The 25,876-nt window shown below is 37.9% G+C and overlaps 1 protein-coding gene across 22 annotated transcripts in view; it reads right to left on the bottom strand.

Moving 5' to 3' along the window:
• Window positions 1-25,876, bottom strand: part of SPIDR (scaffold protein involved in DNA repair) — a 470,799-nt gene that overhangs the window by 109,590 nt on the left and 335,333 nt on the right. For all 22 annotated transcript variants that reach the window (XR_011493246.1, XR_011493245.1, XR_011493244.1 and 19 more), the window contains 2 exons: window positions 23,911-24,106; window positions 22,065-22,312 (listed from right to left, as the gene is read on the bottom strand). Coding sequence is in view for 19 of the 22 variants with exons in the window: in XM_070481312.1 (XP_070337413.1) it covers window positions 22,065-22,312; window positions 23,911-24,106 (444 nt within the window). In the remaining 3 variants the exon portion in view is untranslated. The remainder of the gene's footprint in view (window positions 1-22,064; window positions 22,313-23,910; window positions 24,107-25,876) is intronic.

Raw genomic sequence — 25,876 nt, forward strand, 5'->3', positions numbered from 1 at the left:
CTGGGTATTTATCCAAAGAACAAGAAATCAATAATACAAAGAGATTTGATCCTTGCAGCATTATTCACGATAACCAATAATGTGGAAGCAATACAAGTGCCTATCAACTGATGAATGGATAAAGAAGATGTGAGATACATATACAATGGAATACTACTCAGCCACGAAAAAGACAAAATTGTCAAATTCACAACCACATGGATGGACCCAGAGGGTAGGATGCTAAGTGAAATAAGCCAGACAGAGAACAAAAACACTGTATGATTTCACCCGTATGTGGAAGATAAACAAACACATGGATAAAGAGAACAGATTAGTGGTTACCAGAGAGGAAGGGGATTTGGGGGTGGGCAAAGGGGTATAGGGGCACATATGTATGGTGATGGATAAAAACCAGACTATTGCTAGTGAGCATGACGCAGGCTATACAGAAACTGATAAATAATAATGTACGCCTGAAATAACTCAATGTTATAAACGATTATGACTGATAAAATAATTGGGAAAAAAATTCTTCATCAACTCTTCATTCTTTTTTTTATACCTTTGGAACAAAAAGAATCTAAATCTGTTTTTGAGATACAAATCTCCTCTTTCACCATTTGCCCTGATATAGTTATTGTGATGATTTATGAATCTAATACTTTTATGTGCTACTTTTTAGTTTAAAAACGTGTAGTAATAGTTGTGTGGTTTTAAAAATTCACTAATTAATACATGAAATATGCTATTATCAGGAGGTAAGACCCATGCGATTGTAAACAAAAGCTTAAGTTCTTATTTTCAAGAAGTGTTTGTAAATTGACCCTAATACAGATTTTCCTTAAAATATATTGTTATAACAGAATTGAAAGCCTTAAACCAAAGACTGCGAGCTATATTCTCTCCATTGCTACAAGGCCTTGGGGCAGTCATAAGTCAGATCCAGGAAGCCCTGAACTACGCAGAGTCAGACGGCTGCCCAAGCGAAGAGCAGAGACTTGGAAGAAGAACGGGCTCTACATTCTCCCTCTACGGGACCTTCAGCAGTTTGCGAGTGATCAGAAATCTGGGTGCCCTCACTGGGGTGAGCCCAGGTCTGCTTACTGTCCCCTGCTTCCCTATTAAGCCCTTCATTCCTTCCTCTACCTCTCCCTTCCCTCAGGATGCCTGGGGGTTGGTTACATTCTTGCTCTAACAGTCTGGAGGTCTCCCTTTAAGAAGGCCTCCAATTCAGCATAACTGTGGCACTGTGATTTTCTTCCAGTGGTTACAGCTGTTTTACTTTTTTTGAGTCAACAGGGAATAATAAATGGATTTCATCTATATCTCATGTGAATAAGAACCAGTCATGTCAGATCAACCACACAGGTTCACCCAAAGAGTGCAGGGGGTTACAGGTTAAATGATATTTGCTGAGTAATAAGTTAGTAATCTCTTCTTCTCTAGCACTTTTAGCCTATATGCACTTCTGAAGGTTGGATATATGAGCCAAGATGAATGTGCGGGCAACCAAGAGAAGCTACATGTCCTCTTAAACTCTATTGCTCTGGAAAAGGTCAGCGTATACCCACCAGAAGGCAGCTCCAAATTGCCGTTGGATCAAGGTAAGTATGTCTGTCAGAGGTACAATCAAAAGCCATATTTCATAGCAATCTAAAGCTCACAAAGCACTTTACACATCTCTTTAGCAATATAAAACAATGCACAAAGTATATTACACTCTGCTTAATACTGAAGAAACTAAAGCTCGGAGCAGTTAATTAAGTTCCCCAATGTCATATGACTGTGTCGAGTACCAGAGCTGACACTGGAATTTAGAGACTTTAATTACAAATCCTGGATTGTTTCCCACTCCCCTCTACTGCTTTTCTCAGAATTTACATGAAACATTGCTTTAATCCATTATTTTTATGTAATTTACATTTTTCACTGTGTGTCTTCTATTTTCCCCAGTGTTCATTCTCTCATCTGTGAGCCATAAATCCTGGCATAAAGTTGTTTGTTTTTTTAAAAAAGATTTTTGTGTTTTCGTTTTTTTTTAGCGAGGAAGATTGGCCCTGAGCTAATATCTATTGCCAATCTTCCTCTTTTTTTTTTTCTTTCCCAAAGCCCCAGTACATAGTTGTATATCCTAGTTGTAAGTCATTCTAGTTCTTCCATGTGGGATGCTGCCCAGCATGGCTTAATGAGTGGTGCGTAGGTCTGTGCCCAGGATCTGAACAGATGAACCCCAGGCTGCCGAAGTGGAGTGCACGAACTTAACCACTTGGCCATGGGGCTGACCCCCTAAAGGTTTTGATCTTTATCTTACTTTGGTTCATAAGTTTGCCATGCTACCTGCACCATTTTCGAGTTAAACATATTTGAAAGACAAAGTATGCAGAGAAATCCCAACATTTCTAAATGTCACATCACTTTACCATATGTGACCAGGAGCTATTTTATCTGAAAATTAGTATATTAATACATTAAACACTGCAATTTTACACATTCTTTTCTGTATGTAGTTCAAAAATATGTAAGCATATACTTATATCTTCAAGTGTTATTTTGATGTGTAGTGTGGGAAGTTAGAACTGTAGTAAAAAGTGGCTGAAAATTGTCTTTTATCCTTCAAAGGAAATATAAGACATAAAGAAATTAACCTATTTGTAATAAATCACAGGTTGGCAAACTATAACTTGTGGGCCAAATTCTGCCTGCCACCTGTCTTTGTGAATGAAGTTTTACTGGAACACAGCCATGCCCATCTATTTACGTATTACCATCTATGGCTGCTTTCACACTATAATAGGTGAATTCAGTAACTGTGGCAGAAAACTGTGGGATGGCCTACCCAGCCTAAAATATTGTGTTTGCCAATCCCTAGTCTATCTAAATGAAAAAGAAAAAAATCAAGTCCTGGGCCAGCCCTAGTGGCTTAATGGTTAAGTCTGGCAAACTCTGCTTTGGTGGCCTGGGTTCAGTTCTTGGGCACGGACCTACAATGCTCATCTGTTAGTGGCCATGCTGTGGTGGTGGCTCACATACAGAAAGAGGAAGACTGGCAGCAGATGTTAGCTCAGGGCCAATTCTCTTCAGGAAGAAAAAAAAAATCAAGACCTACTGTGTGCCAGGCATCTGATCTTTGTTACCTCATTTAATTCCCTAAACAATCCTGTGAAGTAGATGACAACAGATTCGTATTATCATCCTAATAGACATAATTACTAAATCTCCTATACTATCATACCCTATTCTTGGGAAAAAGAAAGCATCAGGAACAACGAAGGACAATTGTTCCTCAAGTGACCTACCTAGGCTAGGATCCTGTGAGAAACGGCTGTATCTCTTCAAACAGCTGCTATGACTGTCAAAAGGAGAAGCTTAGCCCTTATATTTTCATGACTTAATAATCATTTAGCATTATCCAAAGGCCTAAGCTTACTTTTGCAAATAATTTAAATTTAAAAGGAGAATATGTTTTCCAATTTCTAATGTGACTGATTCAGGAAGTAGCTGAGCCCTACAGATTCTTGGCTATTTCAGAATGCTGGCTAAATTGGTTTATCCTTTAATCCCGAAACAAGCCACACAAGAATCCAATAAACATTCTCCATTTAAAGTGTTTTTCATTTCCCATTTCCATTTCTCTAGATAGAAATGAATATATATATACACACACACAGTACATTCATTTCTATCTAGCCATTAATGATTTCTAAAAAGTTAAATTTTGCCTGCAATCAGAGTTCAACCCATGAAAATCTACAGCAATATGGACAGTTCTGTTTAACTTATCCAGAAACGGTTGGGTAACTTATTCTCTACCCCCTGTAAGATGATGATTTCTTGCTGTGGCTAGAGGAAAAACAACTTTCTCCATCTGATTTTTAAAACACTGGTTGGAAAACATCCCAGCTCTCTTTAAAAGTGTCATCTTGGGAAGCATGATCTGTGAAGGCTGGCTACTTTAATAGGAAAAGGTATCTATATTTTTGAGTCCCTTGTTTGTTGTCAAGGATGAATCTGAATAGCACCCAGGGAGTTCCTGTATTTTAACGAAGCCATTCTAAATCACATCCCATGACAGACTGAGCTCGTGTAAACACAGTCAGTGGTATCATGAGTAACAAAATCTGTTTCCACCAGAAGCCCTTTATCCTGCGTAAGAGACCTGTACACTAATAGGCGGCCCAGGCTAATGTTAACCAGCTACAGCTGGTTCAATGCTATAAAAAGAACTAATAAAAACACAAAGGTTAACTCTCCATTCCACTTCAGTCAGTACGTCAAGGCTGCACAAAGACAGCCCTTTCCAAGTGCTCTCTGTGAATGAACCGGCCAGGCCCGGTTCTCAAGTTGTTTACTGAACAGTGTGTGCAGGGACTCGCTGAGCACTGAGGTAGGGGAGGGCAAGAATCACATGATCTGTTAGTGCACAAAGCCAATTTTCCGGAAGATCTTGGACTTAATTCTATAACAAATAGGGGGCAGAGAAAATTTTCAAAAGCAGAGCTAGAGTACTTTGAGCAATTTCTTAAACAAACACACACTTTGAGTTTTTGTTATGAAAATGTATCATTAAATCTGAAATAAACTAATGCCTTGTCATATATTCTAAATTCTTAACTAAACGTAAATAGTACTTTATTAAGTGATAATTTCCAAGAAGAAGCAATCTTCCAACAAAGAAATGATCACTATTTTAACTATTTACACAGCTAAAAAAAGTCCAGACTTTCAGTTAGTGCTAGAAGAGACTATGGTGATTTTCTCTCATCTTTTCATCTCACAGATAGATCATCTGAGGCTCAGAGGATCCTTGGCCTGCCTCAGACCACACTGCCTGGTGGCATAAAAAACCTGGGTGTCCTGGCACCGACAATTGTTTCTCTACTCCAACATGTGCTAGATGTGGCTAAATGAACACGGCCAAGAATAAAACGAACAGAGTGCCTAGATTATTTCATAATATCATGGGTTTGGCCTAACCCAGTTTTTTAATGTATGAAGTTACTTGCAACTTCAACTGAAAGTTTAGGGAGTTGCCCTGGCATTTTTTCATATTCTTGAATAGGATGAAAGTGTTATCCAATGAGCTATTCCGCTGGATGAAAGAGTTTTTGCCTTGGACATGCAGGGCTGATACTCGGTGCCTGAGACATTAATCTGCAGTACAGATGCTAATTCATATGTCATCACCACCCCTCCCCAGGACTTATCCTATACTTCCACCGGCCTGTGTGCCATCCCACCAGGGATTCCTGTCATCATCTCCACCTCTACATTTAGCTGAGGCATTCATACTTGCATTAACATCAGACACCAAATCACAGATACAGTAAGCTCAGAGAATACCAAATGGAATAAATGCCAAAAAAAATATACCCAGACATATCATTTTCAAATTACAGAAGAGGAAAGATAAAGAAAAAATCCTGAAAAACGTCAGGAAAAAACCCCCGAAAAAAACCACTTTACTTATAGAGGAACAAAGCTAAGAATTATATCTGACTTCTCCTCAGAAACCATGCAAGCAAGAAGAGAATAGAGTGAAATATTTAAAGTTTTGACAGAAAAAACCCACCAACCTAGAATTCTGTACTCTGTGAAATTATCCTTCAAAAACAAAGGAGAAATAAAGACCTTCTCAGACAAACAAAAATTGAAGGAATTTGTTGCCAGTAGGCCTGCCTTGGAAGAAAGAGTAAAAGAAGTTCTTTAGAGAGAAACAAAATAATGCAGGTCAGAAACTCAGATTTACATAAAGAAAGGAAGAGCATTTAAGAAGGAATAAATGGAAGTAAAATAAAAACTTTTATTTTAGAAAGAGTGGAGGACAAAAATGGAACAAAGAACAAGGGTGACAAGTAGATAGTAATGAGTATGGTAGATATCAATCCAACTATTATTAATGACTTTGAACATCGATGGTCTAAATGCACCAATTAAAGGATAGAGAGTGTCAGAGTGGATCAAAAAAGATGACCCAACTATATGTTGTCTACAAGAAATCCACTTTAAATATAAAGACACATATCAATGAAAAGTAAATATATGGAGAAAAATATACCATGCTAACATAATAATATGGTTATGGTATTATGATAACATAATACCATACAATACCATGATAAAGAAAGCAGAAGGAGCTATTTTAATTTCAAACAGAGCAGACTTCAAAGTAAGGAAAGTTATCAGGACATTATGTAATGTCCTTCTATAAAGCAGGATATAGATATCCTTCTATATCTTCTATAAAGAATGATAAAGAAGTCAATTCTCCAAGAAGACATAACAATTCTTAATGTGTATGTGCCTAACAACAGAACATCAAACTACATGAGAGAAAAATTGATAGAACTACAGGAAGAAATAGCTGAAGCCACTATCAGAGCTGGAGTCTTCAACAACCTGTCTTCCAGAAATGGACAGATTCAGCTGGAAGAAAATCAGCAAGGACATAGCTGAACTCAACTACACTATCAATCAACTGGATATAATTGACATCTATAGACTACTTCATCCAAAAACAGCAGGACACACATTCTTCTCAAGCTCACATGGAACATTCACCAAGACAGACCACAGTCTGGGCCATAAAGCACATCTTAACAAATTTAAAAGAACAGAAACTATACAATGTTTGCTCTCAGTGGAATTAAACTAGAATTCAGTAAAGAAAGATAACTGGAAAATCCCCAAATATATGGAGATTAGAGAACAAACTTCTGGGTCATAGAATAAATCTCAAGACAAATGAAAAAATATTTTTAAATAAATGAAAATGGAAACACAAAATACGAGAGATGTAGTGAAACAGTGCTTAGAGGCAAATTTATACTACTAAATGCTATCTTAGAAAAGAAGAATAACCTAAAATCAATAATCTAAATTTCTACCTTAGGAAACTAGAAAAAGAAGAGTAAACTAAATCCAAAGTAAACAGAAGAAAAGAAATAATAAAGATTGGAGCAAAAATCAATGAAATTGAAAAAAGAAAATCAATAGAGAAAATCAGTGAAACCAAAAGCTGGTCCTTTGAAAAGATCAATAAAATCTATAAGCCTCTAACCAGGTTAACTAAGAAGAAAAGAAAGAGGACACAAATTAACTAATATTAGAAATGAAAGAGGTTATCAGAAATATGATAACCTAGATGAAATGGACTAATTTCTTAAAAGACACAATCTGCTAAAACTCACACAAAAAGAAACAGATGATCTGAATAGGCATATACTAAAGAAATTGAATCAATAATTAATAATCTTCCAAAACAGAAAATACCAGGCTCAGATGGGTTCCTTGGTGAACGTGACTAGATATTTAAGAAAGAAATTATATCAATTCTCGACAATCTCTTTCAGAGGATAGAAGCAGAGGGAATACTTCCTATCCTATTCTATGAGGCCAGTATTACCCTAACACCAAAACCAGACAAAGATATTACAAGAAAGGACAACTACAAACCAATCTGTCTCTTCAACATAGAAGCAAAAATCTTCAACAAAATATTAGCAAATCAAATCCAACAATGTATAAAAGGAATTATACACCATGATTTATCTCGGTTATGCAAGGCTGGCTCAATATTTGAAAATCAATTAATGTAATCCACTACGTCAACAGACTAAAAGAGAAAAATCACATGATCATATCACCAGATGCAGAATTAGCATTTGACAAAATCCAACACCAGTTCATGATAAAAACACTCAAGAAACTAGAAAAAGAAGGGAACTTCTTCAACCTGATATATGGCATTTATGAAAAACCTAACTAACAGCATACTCAACAGTGAAAGACTGAAAATTTCCCCCACTAAGATCAGGAACAAGACAAAGATGGCCTGCTTTTGTTACTTTTATTCAACATTGTACTGGAAATTTTACCCAGAGCAATTATGTAAGAAAAAGAAATAAATGACAAGTAAGTCGGAGAGGAAGAAGTAAAAATATCTCTTCATACCCATTAGGATAGTTGTTCTTTAAAAAAAGAAAGAAAACAACAATTGTTGGCAAGGATGTGGAGAAACTGGAGCCCTCATGCATAGTTGGTGGGAATATAAAATGGTGCATCTGCTGTAAAAAATATTCTGATGGTTCCTCAAAAAGTTAAATATAGAATTACCATATGACCCAGCAATTCTACTGCTTGGGATATACCCAAGAGAAATGAAAACACAGGTCCACAGAAAAACTTCTAGACAGACATTAATAGCAGCATCATCCATAATAGCCAAAGTGGAAACAATCTAAATATCCATTAGCTAATGAATGGATAAAGAAAATGTGATATATCTATACAATAGAACATTATTCAGCCATAAAAAGGAATGAAGTACTGATACATGCTACAACATGGATGACCCTGAATACATAATGCTAAGTGAAAGACATCAGATACAAAAGGCCACATATTGCATGATTCTATTTATATGAAATATCCAGAATAGGTAAATACATAGAAACAGAAAGCAGTTTAGTGGTTAACAGGGGCTGAGAGAGGGGGTTTACAGGGAGGGACTGCTTGATGGGTAGAGGGTTTCCTTTAGCATGATGAAAATGTGTTGGAAATAAATAAAAGTGGTAGTTGCACAATGCTGTGAATGTACTAAATACCACTGAATTGTACACTTTAAAATGATTAATTTTATGTTATGTGAATTTCACCTCAATTAAAAAAATTTTTAAAAAGAAAAGGTAATGTGTACACACACAAAATTTGCATGTCCTAACAGGTATTCAGGGAGCCTGTCCCATAGCATCTCTCTCCAAGAAGAGGAAACAGACAAGCTACAGCTACCACAGGGTCAGAAAGTCAAACAGCCCTCAGGGATGGGGTTTCATTGCTGCACCTCAGCTCCTCAGGTTGCATTCTCTCCCACTTTCCACTCACCCAAAAGACAGATACCAGGTACTCTTCCTTAGGAAGCACCTGGAAGAAATTCAATTTAAACATAAAGGTAAATAAATTGCCAGATAGTCTACCATGATGAATGACATTTGCTGGCACATACGTAGTAATCCTTGTATAAATTATATCATTTTAGGAAAACTCATCCTACTCTTTTATTCAGAGAAGATGATGCATTAATGAGCAGAATAAAATTGGAATTACATTCAAAACTTTTAAACATAAGATTTACTAGTATCCTGGCTGTCATTGCAGTTTTCCACTTTTCTGTAGTTCATGGAAAGACAGGCCCTCAGACCTTTGGTTTCCCCTCATTCAATGTCTGTGGTTTTCTTGAATAGCCACTGTTCTATTATAACTTAACTATGTAAAAGACTTGAGGTACAGAGCTGAATAAGCTATCTACAAGTTTTCCAAAAGCCTATTTAAGTGGTAAGACATCCAGGAGATTTTGACATTCATTTCATTCTTCTTCTTCCCAATTCCAAACATACAAATACAGTCTTGTCCTCTCTTCTTGTTTCCTCCACAGAGCTTCCAACACCTGCATTCAGTTTTCACACCACAGGGAGGAAGGATAGTCCTGCGCTTAAGAGAAACAAAATGGTAGGCTTGTACACACAGCTGAGGACCTCACGTGCAGCTGTGCAGTAGAGCCACTGAAGTCCTGGAAAACCTCTCCTCATAGCTTCCCCTGGATGACTCCATTCTTCTTTTTTGTTAAATTCAAATCATAGGTTCCTTCCCGCTCAGGTAATTAAGTTTCATTTAATGTTAAATGTTATGTTTTCATCCTTTCGTCTTCTACCTGTGGCTGCCTAACTACTTCTTGACCCTCTTAGGTCCACATTAATTGTAACAAATGCTTTAAAACCCTCACGTCATAATCAACTGGATTCTTTTCTTTCTTTATAAACATCCTCACTCAAGAGCTGCTTTTACTTCTCCCTTGCCACCCCTGAGTGTCCCTCCTCTTGGACCTCTTCCCTGCTCATTCACATGGACTCAACACTCTGCACGGGCTTTGAGTCCAAGCACCTCATCTTTTGTGAGATTGGTGCTGATTAGACTTCACTTCTTTCCTAAAGCAGAGTATTCCTGGCAATTCCTACCTCATAGTCTCCTTGTCAGTCTGCTTAGAGAAATGACAACATGTGTAGGACATCTCTATGGACTGGTTAGTCCTGAGAAAAGAAGAGGAATACATAACCTCACACCTCCTCGTCAGCTATTCCCTCAGCCACTACTCTTACCTATCTACACATACTTGTTAAGTATGTCTACTACATTCATGGTCCTGTACCAAAACCAGATGAGTCACAGTCCTCGAGCTGAGAGGGTTAAATGGGAGAAGTGAAATTTAAACTATATATATATATATATATATATATATATGCACAGGCTTGTTTTGACAGCACTGAAAAGTACCAATTGTGTGTATATATATATAATATCTGGTCATTATGTCACTATATAAACAAGCACCTGTCTAGATGCCCTTGTATCTGTCACTCTCTTTTTGTATCTGTGCACATAAATATGAAGGTTCAGAACATTATAATGTCATTGCCAGGCCAACTAGTCTGGAAGAAACAAAGGTACCTGTTCACATATCACAGTCTCTCTTGTGAAGAAGGACACTCTTCCAAAGAACTGCTTTGGAGGTTCTGTTTGCTCCAGTTTTCTGTGAAACACAGGGCTGAGTTGGCTTATGCTAATTAGAACTGTAGAGCCAAGAAATCAGCACAACGAGGGTGAGCCTACCAAGACTGCCAGCTGGCTGCCCTAAGTGCTCTGGGTCTAGCAGCAGCTGGGAGACAGGGCAGAAGAGGTCAATTGACAAAGGCAAACAGGGAGGAAAGGGGGCAGCAAGGTGTAGCAGCCCAACTAGAGCAGGAGTCAAGTTGGGTCTCACACTTGATCTCACCCCATCTGTGCTTCTTTGGTTACAGAGGCACATGGTGCTGTGTGCTTACATTTGGCTGCCCCCACAGACTCTGCCAGGCTATGTGCTCTGTCTCCCATGGCTCTTCTCTGTTCTGTCATCTCAGAAAAGCACATTCCAGAGCTGCATTATGGCTCATAGGGAAGTTCTAGTGTGACCACAGTACTGCTCTGGATCTCAGCTACAGGCACAGGAGGGTGGGGGTGCAGATCATGAGAGGTCTCCAGCCTCTTTTAGGAATAAAAGTTTCCAGGAAAAGGAGGTCAGGAACAGGCAGAAAATTCCATGCCTTTTACATAGAGTCACCTTGAAATCATTCTTGAACTTGATGGATAACAGGTGCTAGAAAATCACCAGGGCCAGGTTAAGATACAAACTTAGAACTATGGATGCACATACCATGTCTGGCTGTGAATCTGGAAAATTACTCTGGCTGTCTTCACTCTGTTATGAAAATTTCATTTTCATAATTGTCTGTACTCACATCACTAGGTTGTTATTACTTTTGAATTTTTTCCTTCAATTCTATCACTGATTTAATATATAAAAAAGAACATGGGAACTTTCATTCCTATTTCATATTATCAATAAGCTCATTAAGGATACATAATCAAGGTATGTTATCTATAAATGTGAAGAAGGATCAAATGATATGGATTGGTATTGTAAAGTGTTTAAAGAACATGAACATACTGTTTTAAAATTATCTACAGCTCTGATTCTACTCTAAAACATTTAAAATTTCAATAAGCTATTGTAACCTGACATTAGAAAAATGAAATGATAAAAGCTTAACAAAAGAGATAAAGAGTAGAAAAATGGATTCATTTTCTGCCATCTAGAAGAGCAAAAATGAGACTCATACGAAGACATACTATAGTGCAAATTATCATAAATGCCAAAAAAAGGAGATGTATTTAACGGAAATATATTTAGGGACATACATAGTAGGCACAGTATTAGCAGAAGATGCTACTATTACTACAACACATAATCTTTACCCACAAGGAGTTTACAACTTTATAGTAAGACTGACATATCTATAACTAACTATAATACAAATAACTATGATAGTTATAAAGCAAATAGTGTTAAGAGTATCTACTTGATGTTAGGTATTTTATAAATGTTATCTCATTTAATCCTCAAAATGACCATATGAGGCAAATAGTAATGGTACTAACTTCATGGGGTTGTTGTGAAAATGAAAACGGTTATGATTATGTACGTATGTACGTATCAATCTTTAACCAAGAAAATATAGCTAATCGGTGGCAAGGCTCAAACTGAAACCCAGGCTTGTCTGCTTCCAAAATTTATGATTTTTTCATTCTACCATACTGAAGAAGAAACTAATTCCATGGGGGAAATCAGGAGCGATTTCACAGGACAAGGGTCTAATACTGGGAAGTGAAGGATGGATAGGACTTCAAGAGAGGAGAATGGAAGGAGACTGAGGAAAATGAGTTATGTGATAAGCTACTGTGCAGTTAGATGTGAGCTACACAGCATCAAATAACTATTTCTTTTTTCTGCCTTAAGATAATTAAAAGAATTTCCCATGGTAATTAAAAAAAGAAAAGAAATAAAACGCATCCAGACTGGGAAAATAAAGAAGTAAAACAATCTTTATTCAAAGATTACATGATTTTATATAAGGAAAATCCCAAAGAATCCACTAAAAAACTATTAGAGGTAATAAGCAAGTTCAAAAAGACTTCGGAAAATAGGTTAATATACAAAAATCACTTGTATATTTATACATTAGCAATAAATGATCAGAAATGAATTATAGGAAACAAGTCCATTTATGATAGCATAAAAAAAAGAAAATACTTAGGTGTAAATTTAACAAAGGAAGTGCAAGACCTGTAGACTGAAAACTATAAAGCACTGCTGAAAGAAATTAAAGGTCTAATTAAATGAAAAGACATCCTATGTTTCTGGATCCGAAGACTAAATAAGGCTTAAATGGCAATTCTCTCCACACTGATCTACAGATGCAACACAATCTCTGTCAAAAACCCAGTTGGATTACTGCAAAATTGACAAGGTGATTCTAAAATTCGTATGTGAATAAAAGAGACTCAGAATTCCCAACACAATCTTGAAAAAGTTAGAGGACTTCCACTCCCTGATTTTTAAACATACTATAAAATTACAGTAATTAAGATCATTGTAGTACTGGTATAAAGACAGGCATATAGATCAATGGAAGAGAAGTGAGAATGCAGAAATAAACACTTATATTTATGGTCAACTTATTTTCAACGGTGCAAGAAAATTCCATAGAGAAAGAATAGTCTTTCTAGCAAATGGTCCTGGGACAACGGGATATCCACAAGGAAAAAAATTAAGTTGGATCCCTGCCTCACACACACACACACACACACATACAAATTAACTCAAATGGATCCCTAGACCTAAATGTAAGAGTAAAAACTATAAAACTCTTAGAAGAAAATATAGGAATAAGCCTTTACAACCTTGGATTAGGCAACAGTTTCTTAGCTATGACACCAAAACACCAAAAGCACAAGTGACCCCCCCCAAAACAAAACAAAAAAGATAAACTGGACATCATCAAAATTATAAACTTTTGTGTTTCAGAGGACACTATCAAAAAAGTGAAAAAAAACTCCTACAGAATGGGAGAAAATATTTGCAAATTATACATATGATAAGAGACATGTATCTGGAATAAATAAAGAACTCTTGCAACTCAACAACAACAACAGAAAGATAAATAACCCAGTTAAGAAGATAGGTAAAGGACTTAAACAGGCATTTCTCCAAAGAAGTATACAAATGACCAAGAAACACATGAAAAGATGCTCAACATCATTAATACTTAGGGAAATGAAAATCAAAGCCACAATAAACTATCACGTCATACCCACTTGGATGGCTATAATCAAAGACAGAAGATCACAAGTGCTGATGAAGATATGGAGAAGCTGGAGTTCTTACACACTGCTGGTGGGAATGTAAAATGGTGCAGTTTCTTTGGAAAACAGTTTAATTCCTCAAAGAATTAAACATAGAGTTACTGTATGACCTAGCATCTCCTCTCCTGGATATATACTCAAGTGAATTGAAAACATACATCCACAAAAAAACTTATACACAGATGCTCAGAGCAGCACTATTCATATTAGTCAAAAGTAGAAACAACCTAGATGTTTATCAACCGATAAAAAGATAAACTAAATATGGTATATCCATACAATGAAATATTATTTGGCTACAAAAAGCAGTGAAATACTGATATACGTCACACCATGGATGAACCTTGAAAATATTATGCTAAGTGAAAGAAGCCATATATTGTATGGTTCCATTTATAAAAAACGTCCCAAATAAGTAATCCATAGAGACAGCACGTAGATTAGTGGTTGCCACGGGCTGAGGGGCAGAGGAGGGGTTAGCAATCAATTGGTATGGGGTTTCTTTTTGTTACAAAAATGTTCTACTATTAGATTATGGTTATGATTGTACAACTCTGTACATATAATAACTGTTGAATTGTATGCTTTAAATGGGTGAATTTATGGCATGTGAATTATATATCAATAGAGCTCTTTGAAAAAGGGGGGGAGTAGAAATAAGATTCTCTTAGCTTGTCTTCAGTTAAATTCCAATTTCTAGATTTCTCTGTGTATTCATTAAAGAGCAATAAGTACTAGATCTGTAATTCCATGGGCTATGATACTATGTCACCCTTCACAATAAGTCAGAATGAACAGGAGGAATGGCAAAGAATAGAAGAGATCTGGATGTCAATTAGCAGAATTACAGGTGGTAAGACAAGACTGAGAAGTAAATAGGGCCAAATGACCTTGGGATCTCATAAGGACCATCAAGAGCTGTTTTAGAGGGGAAATAAGTAAAAGTTAAGACTTGGGCAACTGAGATTAAAGGGTTTAATTTAAGACTCACGAATACAGAACAAATGATTAGGAGATGGGTTGAATTTATTGAGAGAGTACAGGTAAGAAAACCCCAAAGAATGGGCTATGACATCATATATGAGGATACATTAAAAAATGATGCTCTGCTCTTATAGTATCTTTTGCATCACAATAAAAATACTCAAATCATTGAAAAAGAGTAATTCCAACTTTTCCACAACATGAAAAAAAAGAAACTTCAGAAATAAAGATGAGAAACAATAACAACCTCATGGACAATGTGATGCTAAGTAGGTTATCAATAAAATCCTTCCTCAGACTCTGGCAGTGTGTAGTGGTACATAAAAGAAGAGCAGGGAAGCAGCCCTGTGTGCTGTTGATGAGGAGGTGTAGTCTTTCCTTTGGACTGTTTCACCACTGACACATACACATCACTATTCTGGAGAAAGAATGCCATGCCACTCCATCTCAATGCACAGAAAAGAAGAAGTGACTCTAGCATATCATCCAACCATCTAATAGGAAGAACAGTGAAAGTTCACAAACAGGGAGAAGAGCTGTACACACCCAGGGAAACCTGACTGGGAATCAATGTGTCACAGCTGACGATCTTCTTTTCACGAGGAATCTAGCAAGCTGGATCCAAGAGTCTTTCTCTACTGTCTAAACACACAAAGGCTAATCGTCACAAAGGCCTCTAATTATCACCTCCACTCTCTACCAGTCCACATTTCTCATTCTCCTTTAATACTGGGCCATTTTCACCATCAGAAGTCTGGGATGTCTTTACTGCTCTAGACAAAAACAAAAAATACACTAGCCATAATTACCAGCACCATCCAATACTGGACCCAGCATTAGAGCAGTTTTTTGCAACGTGTTTATTACAGGGGAACTTGTATACCTCCATCATTTAGAAGACAGTGGTCACATTTCACATATGAATTTACATAAATCTTTGCTTTCTAAAGTAAATGAGTATCAACCCTATGTTGATGAGTGGGGTGAGGGCGAGGGTGGACAAAAGCATAGAAGTAAAAACCAACTTCAATCAAGCCTCCTCTGCAACCAGACACTAGATTCAGTACAAACACAGAATGCTGATTTGCAAGGTGATGTTTTTTTCTTTCCTTATTTTGGGTTTCTATTATTGTAACAATGTTATTTATCAGTATTCTACAATTTTTAAGTATTTGCACTTGCTTTTAAAGAGCTAGTAAGCCAACCTCTATTGAGTGCTTATTATATGGGAAACCACGCTAAACACTTCACAACAAAATCTCATTTAATCCTCATCATGAACCTGTATTATGGGAAGTATTATAATTCGAATTTCATAAATACAGAAACATAATTTGTCCCAAGTCTCCCTGCTAAGTGGCAGAGTCAGCATTTGAACCCAGACCAGTCCCATTCCAGACCTTCTGCTCTTTCCATTAACAGCTTGCCTCTACCTCAATGCATTTTTAAAAGAAAAATAGTACCTCTATTGGAAACAAGAGACAGAATGCCCTCACTGAAGTTCTGTTGTTCTGTTTAATGTTGGACATTCTCATTCCCATATGCATCAACAAAACATTTGCTATCTAGACCTTTCCCTCCTTCCCACCTCCCACTCATTCTTCAATTCCCTGCAAGCTAGCTTCCACCCTCACCACTCCCCTGCACCTCCTGTTCATAAAGTTACCCAGGAACTCCTTGGTAATCCACTGCACACATTTTCAGTCCCTATTTTATTAGGCCTCTTTACAGCACCATAGTTAGCTGTGCACTTTCACACATGGAAAATCCCCCATCCTGAGTGCTCAACGCAGTTGGGTTTTCCTCTTATATTACTAGGCCTTCCTCTTCAGTCTCCTCTCCCGGGCCCCTCTTCTACCTGTTCTCCAATGCTAGAGGACCTCAGATCTCTATGCTAGCATTTCTTCTTTTCTTTATATGTACTGTTTCCCTAATGTGATCTCATCCATTGCCTTGGGTTTAGATAGTTACTAGCAGTGACAGAACACCTCTGGAAGTGGATACAGGGAGGAGGAAGAGGAGACGGTGCCTGTGACGAGGAAGGCTGGGGGAATCTGCTTTTCACTGCATGCCGTCTAGTGCCTGTGGAGTTTAGCACCACAGACAAATATAACCTATTCAAATTAGCAAATAAAATGAGTGCAGTATATACATTTTGACTAGTTGTAGGCTGAAACCCCCCAAATATTTATCTCCAACCTAAAATCCTTCTCTGAATGTGAGATTTGTTTATCCAACTTTCTCATCTGACATCTCTTCTTGGATGTCTCATAGGAATCTCAAACTAAACAGTCCCCAAACTTAGTTCTTAAGCTTCCCTCCAAACTTGTTCTCATTCTAGTTTTTCTCATCTCAGTAAATGGACCATCATTCCACCAAGCAATCAAACTGAGGACCATTCTGAGTATTTTCTTCTACTTTACTCCCTTCATACACACAATCCCTTACCAAGTCATCACACAAATTTAGAACATAAACCCTTTTTTCCATTTCCCACCAGTGCCAGATGAGACTCAGGAACCTGGACTGACTCGAACTACTGCAGTAGCCTCTTCCTGGGTCTCTCTGCCTCCGTGGGGCCCTGTTCCATGTGCCCCATCTTCCCAAACAATTTTCCATCCGACAGCTAAAGTTGTCTTTCAAACAAGTAAACCTTATTTGGGTCAGTGGGCAGCTATGGCTAACACTGTAGTTCCTGCACGTGGCGCATGAGGCTGTGGCCGGCCTGCCTCTTGGGGCTCTCCTGCTGGCTCTGCATCCTGGCTTCTCCTTCCTGTCTAGGAGCTTTCCAAGCTATTCTCTCCTCTGCGTGCAATTCTCTATCACCTGCTTTTTACCTGACTAATATCCACTTGTCTTTCAAGTGTCAGATTAAACAGTATGCCTTAGAATAGTCATCCTTGAATCCTCTAAATTCTGTCCCTTTTCTATTGGTCTCTTTTATAGTGTCCTACTTTTTCTTATCAGAGCACTTATCACAACTTATAATCATAAATGTATTTATTTTTAATTGTTTTGTGTGGGACTCCCCCAACAGACCATGCTCCATGAGTACAAGGATAATGTCTGGTTTTTTAACCACTGCAGACCCAGAACCTGACCCAGGACAACGGTGGATTTAAAAAAAAATTTTCCTAGTGAAAATGAGGATGAAATACAAGACAAGAGACTAAAGGAAAGGTCATAAGATGAAAAGAGAGGATAAAAGTACAAGACAGAATCAAGGTATAGAGAAAGGAAAATGTGCTTTTTTCCCCTTAAATTCAGCTCAATAAATTTCCATAAAACAATAATGCAGGATAACTATTAAACTGTTTAACTGGAAGTTTCTGTCCTAGCTTTTTTATCTAAACACATGACCCTTGAACAAGTTCAATGAATTAAATGCCCTCACAGATGACTAACTCTCTCATTATAAATATTTCTGCAATGACAGGCAAGAAAGAACATGTATCTCTAAGGGATAAAATTACATTATTTGTCCCTAAGTCAAATATCTGAAGAAGAAAGAAAGCGAATGTTTCAGAAAGTGAGAAAGAAAGGCAATGTTTAATGGCCATCACCCTAGACTGGGAGTGAGTCACTAAGGAATTCATTTACCTTTTCTTTGCCCCAGTTCCCTCTACTATATATTATCTCTAAGACCAATGCTCCCTTTCTACTAAAAAGAGCCTATGGTTTTATTAGTCATGCATTTATTTAATTCATTCAATATGCAGCGGATCTAGGTAAAGGTGTGTTTGAGCTCTGAACAGACTGCCAAGCTTAATGGTTAGGGAGTGTCTTCTAGATTGAGTTTTGTTACCTTTGATTTTAGTGATTTATAAAACTTAAGTTTACGTCGGTTACTCTGACCTACAACACCGTGAGAAACATCACAGAAATGTTTTTTTTAATACCTATGTTAAAGGAAGTCATCTAGAAGAACAATGGACAGGAGACTCTTACATATTATATTTCCGAAATCTAAAGTATATTTTTGATAATGTTTCACAGTTAAGAGGACATGAGCCTTTTGACCAAATCTATCTGACCCTCTTCAGGACTGGCTGTCTTCAAATAAATTTCCTTTAATTTCAAAGCTGGCAAAAATTGGACTCTCTGCCATCAGAAGATAAACTGTTACTGATCTAAGAAAAGTGACACTGCTAGAGAACTGGGAACAGATTGAGACTGACACCTATGATCAAGGTGATAAGTAAAGTCAGATATAAAACTCATCACAGTGTTTTATCAGGAATCATCTGACCTGGGTTGGGCAGCAAAGGGAGAATTATTCTGGCAAAAGGTCTACCATAAGAAAGAGTTGTGTCTTTTTTCACAGGCGTTAATTTCTTCTGACATGATCATTTTAGACACTTTATAGAAAAAACACAGTGATCACAATTTTCTTTCAGTTCACTGACAGTAAGGGCTTTGGGGGTGAGGTAGATTATGGTAAGTGAGCAGACTTGGAGCCACCTTCAGGGGTAAGGGGTCACCATGCAATTTCCCTTCTGTGTCTGCCACACTCATGCCCCTGGACAAGATTAACTCAGATGAGATACACAAGGGGTCACCCAAGGTTATCTACAGTCACGAAGTTAGAGGTAGAAATTGCAAGTAGAAAAGAAAGGAATCTTCCAAGCTATATCCCTAAGTCTTCTAGTAATGTTTTCTCCAATATACATGGTACATGTGTATATATAAAAAAGTCAACATTAAAAACATATTGCTTGGGCTGGCCCTGTGGCCGAGTGGTTAAGTTTGTGCTCTCTGCTTCGGCGGCCTAGGGTTTCACTGGTTCGAATCCTGGGTGTGGACATGGCACCGCATCAGGCCATGCTGAGGCAGCGTCCCACATGCCACAACTAGAAGGACCCATGACTAAAAAAATACACAAGTATGTACCAGGGGGCTTTGGGAGAAAAAGGAAAAATAAAATCTTTAAAAACAAACAAACAAAACCATATTGCTAAATGATTCTCCAAGGCAGATACTTTAATATGTTTTTCTTTATATACACATTAGCAAAGAATTACTGGAGAGTGAAATATACTTTTACTTTTATATTAAGTTGATTTGTAAACTGGAAAGCCTGATCATTTTTAGAGCAAATGAATCTAGAAAATAATGATCAGTTATACAATAAGACCTTTTGGTACACAAAAGACATCTCAGAAGGCTTGTCCTCAAACCCAAGGCCAAATGCTATGGCTCTTTGTCCAAAAGTTCATTTTCCTACACAGTCCAATCAATTCTCCCAGATCTGGTCACTTTCACTTCTCCCGCTGCTCCAGGAGGACTTGACCCGAGTCAGCCTTAATCTAAATGCAGCTTGGTTCTAACTTAATTTTCTCCCCTTTCTTTCAGCTCCAATACTCTCTACAATCCTGTCATTTTCTGATTAGGTTTTTCTTTTTGTCTACCTGTATAACTATCAGCAAATAAGAACCTCTTCAAGGCTCAGTTTCCTCATCTGTGTAGTGGGAGTAATATCCTCTAGTCTCAGCGTTGCACAATCTCATGTGTGATACAAGAAACACAACCTACACGATGTATATTCATTACATCTGAATAACGAAATGTTGTTTTCTTGTTTTTGAGGTTTATGTCTGACCTTTCAATCCACCACAAGCACAGTCTCATTTGATATGTCCCAGTGTATATTCTAAGGTACAAATCCAAAGCATTCACAATGCCCATCACTGGCAGTAATTCACCAGGCTTTAGCTTCCAGTTTCTTCTCTTTGCTTAATGAGTAAAACACCCACCATTGAAGGAGCTGAAGAACAGTCTTCAGGGTGCATACTGTTTGTGATTACTCATCAGGAAGCAACCTCACTGTTAGTTTTGTCTTGCCTTCTCATCCTGGTGTCTCAGTTCCTGCTGTCCCCATCTCCTCCAAGTGCATGGCCTGTACGCCTGGCTGGGGAAGTTTTACCAAGATCCTCAGTGCCTAGCTTACTCAGTATTCCCTTCTCCAAAGACTAACCCTGGATGCATACCATGAAAAAAGCAAATTAAAACAAAACCAATGTCTAAAACCTATGTCTAATCATCTCTTACAATTCTGTTTAGATTTATCACAGATTTAAGTTGAAGAGCATAAAACTGGTCTACAGCTAGAAGTCATATTAAAACCCTTAAAAGTAATATAATGGATTTCACAAACATACATATTCCAAACAAAATAATTTTTTTCTATAATTCCAAAAGAAATATTCTCTAACTCTATACCTAAAGGAGACTTTGTGAAATTCATAGTACTTTGAAATAAACTGCCATCCACTTAAAGAGGATTCATATTTAACCAAGAAGTGTTTCCTATCACTCCTTCTGAATGGCATCAGAAGGTATCATAAGAATACGATGGTTGTTAATTATTGTGTCTCCAATATGTGTTTTCTTATTAAGAGTAGATGGAAAAAATGATTATTTGATGAACTGGCATCTATACTTTTAATTTCCATTCTGTTATAAATCTGTCTTACTGCTTTGAGGGCAATTTAACATAGAAAGAAAGATAACCTGAAAAGGTGATGCCAAGGCTCTGACATAAATAAACTCTTCAGTCAATGATGTGTCTACAGCTATCAAAAAAAAGAAAATGAGGAAGAGCTTAAATCTGAGCAGAAAAGATGTCACACTTACAGTTCATATGAGCAAAGTACTCTGAATCATGGTCTGGCACTTGCTCATGCAGCATCTTAGCTGCACTGTCTACCAGGACAGACACTAGCCACAATGGGCTACTTAAAATAAAGTTAATTAAAATTAAATACAATTTAAAATTTAGTTCCTCAGTACCACTAGCCATAGTTAAAGTGCTCAGTAATCATATGTCAGTGGCTAGCTAACTAGATAGTACAGGATAAGTACAACATTTACATCACTGCAGAAAGTTCCATTATGCAGTGCTGATGTAGCCTGAAACAGCCTTCTCTGAAAGCCACCAATTTACTAACTGTCATTACTTACTCAGATTTGTAAGACATATAAAACTTGATAGATCTTGTAGTGGTCTTTTTACTTATGTAATCATGTCTTGGCTTTTTTAGAACAATACCAATATTATTTATGTTGTATACTTTTAATAACATGAACCATTAAAAGTAAAAGTAAATGAATCAAATTAAATTTTTTTAGAACTGTTTATATAAGCAACCAGACAAAATCTTTTGTCACACCATGTGTCCCAAATTTTGATGCAAGAAAAAACCAAAACAACCCATGTATATGGTGAATGCAGCCATGATATTGCTCTGGGAAGAACCGCTACTTTCTCTAAGGGGCCGTAGGCACCCTTGCCTGTGTCTTGTACTCACCGAACTTTAGGTGGGTCTGAGCCTGGGGAAGCAGCTGAGCCACCTCCCTGCTGACACCTGCAGGGAAGAGAGTACACTCTCTGCACCACCACTCGGACTCCGCCTCCTGACAATGTGGTGGCTCCTTGGTTTTCTACTGCATCCAGGAGAGAATCCCTCAGGGGAGCCTGAGCTGGGTAGTGCTGTTTTGCTTCTTTGTGTCCGTGGGTCCAGTGTGTCCCCATGGCGGTGAGACCACTACACATAACCTGGCCAAGACACACAAAGGGAATAATTTCAGTTTGACTCATAATGGCATGCTACATATCAAATAATGAAATTCTTAGGTAATCTTCTAATGTAACTGCAGAACACTAAAGGAATGATGAAGATAAAAAACAAACTTATGGTGTGGGCCTCTATGTCTGCCAAGTAACTAATGCTGCTGGGGAGGGCAAGGTGAGCAATAAGAATATGGAAACAGCAAAGAGTGTTTCCTACCAACTGAAGCACAGATCATCTTGGGTCTGTGAAAACATATAAAAAGTCCTGCTGTTAAAATACCTCATGGTAGTCAAAACGTTTTTTCCTTTTATTAGGTAACAAGCCCAACAGGACAAACTAAAAAGCAAAATAAAAGGATGACTAGGGTTTAAGCGCTTGTTATGTGCAGTCTACTAGGCTAGGCACTTTACATGCTCATGTTGTCTCCCAATAACCCTTTACAATAACATTAAGTATCATAATAAGACAACACTTCTAGAGTGCTTCCTACATTCCAGGCACTTTTCTTTACACATTGTGCTTACATAACAAACGTATTTAACCTCACAAGAACCCAAGGAGGTAGATTATAGCATTATCATCATTTTACAGATAATAATATTGAGACACAGAGGAAGTTAAATATCTTGCCCAGGACACCCAGCAGAAAGTAGGCAAGGCAGGATTTGAACCAGGGCAGCTGGTTCCAAAGTCCAAATTCTTAACCACTATGCTATACTGCAACTTTACTATCATTGTTGTGAGACGAAAACATATCTCATGAATTTAATATCACATAGCTGTTTAAAACTATATCTTAAAGCAATAATGCACATTGAGCCATATTTTAAATGCTACAATGAAACTGATTACAGAGTCCTTGTTTCTGTATACTCCCCTCCAGACACTTCTTTTTGATAGTCAAAGGGAGATTCTGCTTGATTACACACATACGAATCAGGATGAAAGTTTGTCTACGTGTCTATCTATCTTCTTTCCCCTCCCGCTATCTGTCAATCTCAGCATTCTGTTCAGTGCCGATTCAGGTAACTTGGTGACTCTGAGGCAGGCGCACTTGGAGTTACAGACACTTAAAGCTGGGAGTGGTCCCAGGAGTGCCCTTAGTGCCCACTATGAGTGAACTTCAGTGGTTCCCGAAATTCTTTCTGGCAGACCGTCATGGCTCAGCGCCAATAAAATTCCAAAAAACAATCTCCAGTGTATAATCTAAAGTTTATGCAGCTCTCTCTTTTTATCCCAAGGGATACAGATATTATTAAAAAGAAAAACATGAATTTTTAATAAATAAAAGAGGGCTTAAACAAGATTCTTAGATATTTAGAAGATGAGAACAGAAAAAAATGAAAACAATAAATAAGAATCAAGATTAAAAATACATCATTAGAAAGATGAAAGTCTGTAAAAAGACTACAACTAAATACTGAACTGAACAATAATTTCTTCAGGCATAACAATAATAACAAGATGCTTTAGCACATATATTCGCAGGGGAACCAACGGTAAACATCTTCACTTATACCAAAGCCCTTTCAAATCCAACATTATTACAAAGCATAAAACTTCCAAGCCAATGAGAATTTACCTGGTTTTCAGGTGAATTATTTGTTGGACTCTTAAATCTAAACATCTGGGCTAAAGTGATGTTTCTTCTTGGAAGGGGTACGTCCCAACAGTGCATTTCATGTGTTGTTTTTGAATCTTCTTTGGCAACAACTTTCTGACAAAAATAAGTATTCAGAATAACAGGGAAACTTCCATTTGGTATAATAAGCTTTTGCCTGGAAAAGGAAAAGAAACACAACAGTTTATTTGCAATGTTGGATTCCCCTCGTCTTCTTGCTAAATCAGGAATACAAAGAGCAAAAGACTTGCCTGCTCCGTACAGATAAACCCAAGCCAGCCCACTAAGTGACAGCTGCCCTCGTAGGCTCAAGAGTGACTGTTAATGGACCTGATTTTACTTTTCCAGTGAAAGGCCTATGTCAGGAGAAAGGTGAATGGAAGAAGCACCTGGGCTTTGCTCCCTCAGGTCCTCCTAGTCTGGTAGATGATGGCCTTAGGACCCCTCAGGGAAAAATGCAGGGAGTGAACAAATACTATCAACAGGCTCAAAGAATTGCCCAGACATTGAAATAAATGTTATTTACAAATAAAACCTTCAGACATTTCAACAGCTCTGATCTTTCAAAGAACATGACATGAAATGCTAAAGGAACTTCTACCTTTGCTATCAAATGGACCACAGTCACTGAAATTCCTCATATTTAAGTAGAAAAGGAGTCTGGCAATATAATAGACAAAATTCTCTTAGTTCCTCTCAGACATCTGATTTGAGAAGACTCTTTAATTCTCATTCTTTAAAACAGGTAGAGCTGTTTAACATTAGGAAAAATTAAGACTTCCACTTCTGGGAAGAAAAATAGACACATTTTTCCCTATTTTTCCTATTAAGTACAACTAAAATGCCTGACATTATATATAGACTAAACATAAGAAGATGCTGAGGGGCTGGCCCCATGGCCGAATGGTTAAGTTTGCGCATTCTGCTTCGGCGGCCCAGGGTTTCGCTGGTTCGGATCCTGGGCACGGACATGGCAGCGCTCATCAGGCCATGTTTGGGCAGTGTCCCACATAGCACAACCAGAGGCACTCAAAACTAGAATATACTGTGTATTGGGGGACTTTGGGGAGAGAAGAAGAAGAAGAAGAAAAAAGAAGACTGGCAACAGTTGTTAGCTCAGGTGCCAATCTTCCCCAAAAAAAAGAGTTCAAGAAAAAAAGTAAAAAAAAAAAAAAAGATGCTGAAAGGTAGAGAGAAGGCAGGCAGACCAGCTAGGACCTAGAGATCTTAGGACAAAAGAACAACACAGCAGTGAGTTCCTGGGTTTTCTTTTTGCATCATATATCTGAGACTTGGAACTAAAGAACCTGGCAACATGGAAACAGCAATGGGTATAAACAACAAAAGCCCCTACAAAAGCTTACTCTCTCCAACCAAAGGACCAGGGAAGGGGCAGCCTAGTGTGACAGAAAACTTTCAGAAAATAACTTCCCTACTCTAAGGAAGTATCACAGAAAAATTGTGACATCACCACACTTCAGCAAAGGGCAAGTGGGGAGCCCAGACTTTCGCCCTCATCAGGTTGCAGTGGGGCCCAGTTAGGGTGGTATGAGAGAAGGTGGGATAGAGTGTTAGGACTTTCATCTCCATAGGCTTGTAATGAGCCCCCTTGCCCACCCCACACACATATCATGATGGAGACCATCTGGCAGGGAAGCCTGGACTTCCACCTGACCTGACATTAGTAACTAAACATCTCTTCCCACCTGTCTGGTGTAGAGTCAGAGCCGGCTTAGCAGAGAGTCAGGACTTTCACACTACACCGGGATACTGAGACCACCCTCTACCCTCCCATCTTCTGCCAGTGTTGTCAGTGTAAGTCACGTGGGGCGCAGTAACAAGGCACCCCTGGTTCTCTCAGTCAGGCTGATGTCAGCGGAGGCCTCACAGGAAGCTGGAGCTCATGTCTGCCCAGCAGTAACAAGGA

The sequence above is a fragment of the Equus asinus genome, chromosome 12 (assembly GCF_041296235.1).
Source record: "Equus asinus isolate D_3611 breed Donkey chromosome 12, EquAss-T2T_v2, whole genome shotgun sequence".
Lineage (NCBI taxonomy): Eukaryota > Metazoa > Chordata > Mammalia > Perissodactyla > Equidae > Equus > Equus asinus.